Raw genomic sequence first — 6,967 nt, forward strand, 5'->3', positions numbered from 1 at the left:
TAGGAATTAGTCTCCGTGCTGTCGGTGGTGAGGATATGCGGGGAGACTAAAAAAAATCAATATTTCCTCCATTTTTTAGAGAAATTTCCTCAATTATTTAATACATGTCTTTTTAGACCTTTTGTTTTGTCTCAAAAACGATAATTTTCATATATATAATTTTGATCAAAATACGTTGTACTTCTTTTATCATGTTGTTTTGTGTTTCAAAATCTTAAAAAATACGTATTGAGAGATGGAAGAAATGCACATATAAATTTGTGAATAATCAACATTCCATTTGAAACTTTCAAATTAATATAATTATCGAATAAATCAAAGTAAGTATACATTGTTAAATTGTCTTCTAATTTTTTAAACACTGATAGGTTATCATGTTAACCACAAAAGAATCTTCGATGTCAACCCCCACAAAAGTCTTAATAATGTATAAATAAGCCTTCATAATTGTCCAACAAAATTAACCACACATTCTACAATTAGCCCATCAAAATGGGATTTCAATCGCTAATTTTCCTTTTGTCTACATTAATATCCCTCACAATAATATCACAAACCAATTCAAGTTCAGTCCGAACCGACAATGATTGGTGTAGAGAAACGCCAAACCCTCAACAATGCAAATATTACATGTCGACCAAAAATAATAATTTCCGAAAGTCATCCATCTTTCCAAAACAAAAGTCGAAGTCGGCGTTTCGTAAAGAAGCAATACAAGTTGCTTTAGAAACAACCCTCTCCGCTCAAACTCGCAACAAGCGCCACAGAAACAAATTCCGATCAGGAACGGAAAAATCAGCATGGCTCGATTGTGTCAACCTCTACGACGACACAATCATCCAACTCAACAAAACCGTTGACTCTAACACAAAGTTGACCAGCTTTGACTCCCAAACGTGGCTTAGTGCAGCACTAACGAACCTCGAAACATGTCGGACGGGAATTTCCGAGGTCGGAGTTTCGAATAACATGAAGTCGCTCATCTTGTCTAATTACAATAATGTCTCGAAGCTAATAAGTAACACTTTGGCTTTACACGATAACGACTCCGTCGTGGCCGAGACTTATTATGATCCTGATAAGGGTTTTCCGAGTTGGGTCAACGGTAGAGATAGGAAGCTGTTGCAATCAACTTCGATAAAAGTCAACGTTGTGGTGGCTAAAGATGGCTCCGGGAATTACAAGACGATCAAGGCTGCACTCGACGCTGCAGCCAAGAGGAGCGGGACAGGAAGGTTTGTTATACGTATTAAGGCAGGGGTTTATAACGAGAATCTTGACATTGATAAGAAGATAAAGAATATAATGCTACTTGGTGATGGACTAAGGTACACCATTATTACTGGGAGTAAGAGTGTAGGTGGTGGCTCTACTACGTTCAACTCTGCAACAGTGGGTAAGATTTTTATTTAATTTTTTAAAACTTTTATCTTAATTTTGCTCCGTAGAGGTCCTAAGAGTTAAAAGATAAAACTTTTTGTTCTATACGTTGAAATAGAAACTAACGGACTTAACTATTTTGCAAAAAGTCAACTCTTAAGGGTGACATGCGATGTAGCTTGATTCGATACAAATTAGTGCTTCTACTATCTTCACTGCATCAAACCGAACTACCCATACCATTAATTAGAAGTAAATATTCGACTTAGAACATAAAGCCCTAAATTTGTTAGAACAAAGCCACGCTAGTGATCAATCGAAACCCTAAATTCAATTTATAACGACTACATTAGGCCCTTGAAATTGAGTGCGTAGCAGCGGATATAGTCCTTTATTGCGATGGGGGGAAGCAGAAGAAGGGCGGAGTGCGAAGTCAGAGTTGTCATCCTCTTATAGAGTACTTCATTAGTTGTACACCGGCTTGGAGTGTTAACAGAGGTTTGGAAAGTGAATGGATGTTATATAATAGTGAAGTTTTGACCCATTTTACAATGGTAAGTTAAAAATAAAATAAAATTAGGTGTTCAAATTTAATCTAAAAAATATTTGATTAATTAGAGAAAAAGCTTACTTTATTAACTTAGGACTACTTATTATTAGTATATAAAATATTTTTTTTCCAAAGGTGATCATTCCACACCCTACGGTTTATGTGCTTCGCCATTGACTTTCTACATAAAAACTCTTTCTAAATTTTAATTAAGGCTAGGCTCTCCATCCTCCAATATCAACCAAAGAGAAGATAAACCTTCAGTTAATAATTCCAATGCAAACTATTTTATCCCAAGAATTATTTCGTGACTATATATTATATTTCAATAAACTCTCTAATTTAATTTTGGTTTTAAAGTGTTTTGTCACGACTCGTGTAATTAACCTCTGACATATAAATTGTAATAAACCTACAAAACCGTTTCATACTTTATACAACAATATTTGATTAATATTCTCACTTTCAAAATTATTATTTTACCACACATATCCTCAAGTAATTCTTAGACTCATTCTGTCTATTACGTACACGAAAATTTGTTAAACTCCATTAAAAATTGAAAACATTTTGTAATTTGGTGACCTAAGAGCTTAAAAATTTGATCATGATACAATTTTATATATTAGGTTCATCGTTTTTTTTTTTTTTCAGGGTTTCATCGTATGTTATAAGTCTGAAGTTTTAGAAACATGAGCTACATATATAACTATGGTTGAGCTAGTCGACCTGCATTACTTATTTAGTTCACGATTTAAATATGTTGATAGCCGATGATGACCGATTAATGTAATATTAAACTTAAATATTGCAGCGGTAACTAGTGAAGGATTTATCGCTCGTGGCATCACATTCCGAAACACAGCAGGTCCACAAAACCATCAAGCCGTAGCCCTCCGATCAGGCGCTGACCTTTCAGTTTTCTACCGTTGCGGCTTTGAAGGATACCAAGACACACTCTACGTCCACTCGCAACGGCAATTCTATAAAGAGTGTTATGTGTACGGCACAGTAGATTTCATCTTTGGCAATGCCGCTGTCGTCCTCCAGAACTGCATGATATACGCACGGAGACCCATGAGCAAGCAAAAAAACACCGTAACCGCACAAGGCAGAACGGACCCTAACCAAAACACGGGAATCTCAATCCACAGCTCGAGAGTGATGGCATCCTCAGATCTAAAACCAGTACTTGGCCAGTTTAAAACATTCTTAGGACGACCGTGGAAGGCATATTCGAGGACAGTGTTTATGACGACTTATCTTGATACGTTGGTGGATCCTGCCGGCTGGTTAGAATGGGACGGTAACTTTGCCCTTAGGACATTGTATTATGGGGAGTATAAGAATCTCGGACCAGCTTCTTCCACAAGTAAGAGAGTGAAATGGGGTGGTTACAAGGTCATTACTAGTGCCAGTGAAGCATCTAAGTTTACGGTGGAGAATTTCATTGCTGGAAAGTCCTGGTTGCCGGCAACCAACGTTCCATTCACATCTGGACTGTAAGAGCGTGTGAAGTAAGTATGAATGGTTGTTCAACAAATAAAGAAAAGAAAAGAGAGATCATTTCAAAACTAAATTTGTCTGTAAATGTTTGTAATGTTATTCTTTGATTAGCAAGATAAAATTTGTTGGCAAATGAGATCACTTTTGCATGTTGATTTTATGTAACTACAAGTCATAAAAAATATTATTCTTGTTCTATGTTTTACCGAGATTTGTGCTTTTATTGCGTCCTTCGTGATCCGCCGGAGTTAGATTTAGATTGAGAAGCTACAAGGGAAACAAAATGGGCTAGGGAGTGAGTAGAAAGTAGATGCTGAAACGTGTCCACTTGAAATTCTTTGTCGGGATGTATTTATACACTTTTCCGAGCAAGAAATTAAGATGGGACCTAAAAACTAAGGCTCCATTTTTTTTTTCCGTTTCGTTTCGTCTCCACTCGACTCATTTTGATTCACTTTGATTCATTTTAACTTAAACATAACTTAATTCATATTAATTAATCATAATTAAATATATTATATTTTATATCATTAACTACCACTACATATTTTAATAATATATATTTTTTTGATAGAATGAAATTGAGGCAGAACCTCGTACAAAGGAAAATTAGAGTAAATTATTACATTGGAATAAAAAATCGACATTGAAATGAAAATCGACATTGATAAAAGACACTTTGCAACTTCTTCTTGACATAGATGTTCGCATATCAGTGAGTACTCAATTCACGCCGATGGATTTTCAAGAGTTGCTAGATCATTCCCAAAAGCCAGAAATACTTTGACCACAAATAGATGTCTTAATCATACCATACCAGTATTAGCTGCACCAATGGGAGATTGTCAGCCGGGGTAGAACTTTGATTCTTATGCTTGTTGTTTTAGTATCCATATGGATAGTAGAGAAACTTTTACCAGTAACCAATTAAGCATATTGCAATATAATGCTACCATAACACCAATACACCAATACGTTTTATCAATACAGCAGAAAAAGAAAATCAGTATCAATGGTAAGAGAAACCAGATACCATAAGCACACTAAATCCAATATTAGTAGCAACTGTTAGAAGATTCTCAACACTGCAACTCGGTTTCAACAACAAAGACAACAACAAACAGCAATAGCAATAGGAAGAAAATACTGAAAGCTATAAAAACCAGATTCAAGTACAAGCAATGTAATAATAAAAACTCATCATGATTTTGATTTGATAATAAATGCTTAAAGGGGTTATCTCACCGATGTAAGGTAGGAAATCCTATTAATAAATTAAGGTTAAGGCTTATTCAGTTGTCCCTAATATTACCAATGCAAACTGAATTTGAAATTGAGAAAAAAAGATGAACTTATATTTTTCTGAAAATTTTTCATTAACACAGCATAAAGAAGATTGTCTTTCGACTACAAACTATAGGTAGTGATCCTCTAAATGATCTAGACTGTAAATTCATTTCTTACTGCCTTGGTTTATATCTGATAATTAGTAAAAGTAAATCTCTAACTGAAAATGTAGAAGATGGGAAAACAGTACAAACCACAAAAATAAAACCATTTTAGTTTTGGTAAAACAGTCTGGTTTGATCAAAAAGTAAATCTGGAGATGTTTCCTTGCTCTCTACTCTTCTCTTTGACTTGGACTTACTTTCCAGATGAAACTGTAACAGATAATGTACTGCATTAACAATCTTCTTCTTCCATTTGTAGAAAACCATAAAAAACTTCAAGTGTTGACTTCCAGTTGACTTTTCTTTTTGGCCATCAAAATGATCTCGAACTATTACAAGAAAGAACTCTTAAATTATTTTAAATGTAACTGTAAAACTACTTTTTCATTATCTTGAACATAAAGAAAAATGATCATAGGATTTGTTTGACAAGAAAACTGAAATAGGCCATCGATGGCAAGAACTCATCTTTTCAACCTAAAATCAAGCCTACACCTTCACGTCATCATTATGAAACTATTCGTAATCATTCTGAAGAAGAAAAAATAAGAAAAGTTGACTGAAGCAAAAATCCCTAGTTTCAGCTTATATTCTTCACTTTCTAAAAAATCCAGCAAGTATTTTATTCATTACTACCTAATCAACGAAATTGACTCCACCATTCGATTTAGGGTGCCAAGACTATTCAAAATGGACCTTTTAACCATCAAGTTTCATCAATTATAAAGAAAGAACGATCAAACCCTAAGTTTTATTTCAGACAGAAGAAAGAGAAACAGATGAACACTATTATTGTAGCAGAAACCCTAGCTCGAATTAGGCATTTCCATTTGAGAGAATTGTAGACAAATTACTTATAATGTCGTTGTAGCTCATGACTTCCTGAGTTGAACGGACATACTCCGGTGCTCCGCCAAATCGCCGGCTGGCCTGAGTAAACTCGATTGCATTTTGGATAGAGCATTTTTCAGAAAATACAGCGACGTCCTTCACATTTGACCCGACTACAGAATCGTCCTTCACTTTTCTCCAATGTTGATTCCTTCATAGAAAAATCCTGAATCAATTCTATGCTTGCTTCCTTCATCCTATTTCACCCCGTTCTTGTTCAAATCCTTCAAGAACACATCTAAGAAAGTTTTAGAAGCAAACTTTTTCAAAACTTTTGCTTGCGGTTTAAGTTTCTTCTTTTCCAAGCTTTTTCTCTGCAGATTCTTCTTCTTCTTGGATTCATTGTTCCTTGGCTTAACATGTGCGCTCACCAATGCATCAATTAGGTCTTAGTAGGCAGGCTTAACGAAACAAGCCATTTCAACAGCAACAACATTAAAGCAGGAAATGTTTTGTTGACTTGCATGGCATTTCCGAACTTCTACCAGCAATCATAAGATCATATTGCACCATAACACCTGTACAACATCACAATAAGTACAGAACTGCTTCAGCCTCAAACTGAACTAAGCAAAACTTCAGCCAAACATTCACATGCTTAGTCACAATCGATGTTTCCAATTGTTTGAGTATGAGTGGGAGAGCCATAAAAAATCAGCACCATGATGCTCTCCTAATTTCGTAGTCGACAAGGGGATGGATGATTTCATCAGGTACTTTGATTTTTCAATCATGACTTCAATGTTTCCAATAAACATATTAGATCAATATTATACTTCCCAATAAGTTTACCAATGTGTTTTGTCATTGTTTTCGAGCCAAACCCTCTAACATTGTAAGAGAGGGCAGTGAAGCGATTCATACTCATTCTTCGAGAAACTTTCTAGCTTCAGAAACAGCTACCAAGTAGCTAATGTTAAGAAAGAGTCTATGGTTAATGCCAAAGTTGATTGTCTCCTCGACTTCATTCTTCATCTATAAAATCGAATTCTGTGGTGAACTGGTAACTTCATCAAACCTGGAATTGCACCAGTCGATATCTGAGCTTGCAAGCATTTCCTGAGAACAAGAAACAAGTGATCCGACCGGAGGAATTCTTTTCTTGCGCCTCAACTTTTTGACTGGGGAGACAAACTGAAGCAGGGTTTAGGTTTAGGTTGGATGTTGCTTAAAATAGAAAAAATTGTGC

The 6,967-nt window shown here is 35.4% G+C and overlaps 1 protein-coding gene across 1 annotated transcript; it reads left to right on the top strand.

Moving 5' to 3' along the window:
* The first annotated feature begins 492 nt into the window (after positions 1-492).
* On the top strand, positions 493-3,436 carry LOC139884851 (pectinesterase-like). Its single transcript, XM_071868823.1, has 2 exons — positions 493-1,396; positions 2,745-3,436. Exons 1-2 carry the CDS (start codon positions 493-495, stop codon positions 3,434-3,436), a joined length of 1,596 nt encoding a protein of 531 aa, XP_071724924.1.
* The last annotated feature ends 3,531 nt before the right edge of the window (positions 3,437-6,967 follow it).

This window comes from Rutidosis leptorrhynchoides, unplaced genomic scaffold (genome assembly GCF_046630445.1).
Source record: "Rutidosis leptorrhynchoides isolate AG116_Rl617_1_P2 unplaced genomic scaffold, CSIRO_AGI_Rlap_v1 contig610, whole genome shotgun sequence".
Taxonomy (NCBI): domain Eukaryota; kingdom Viridiplantae; phylum Streptophyta; class Magnoliopsida; order Asterales; family Asteraceae; genus Rutidosis; species Rutidosis leptorrhynchoides.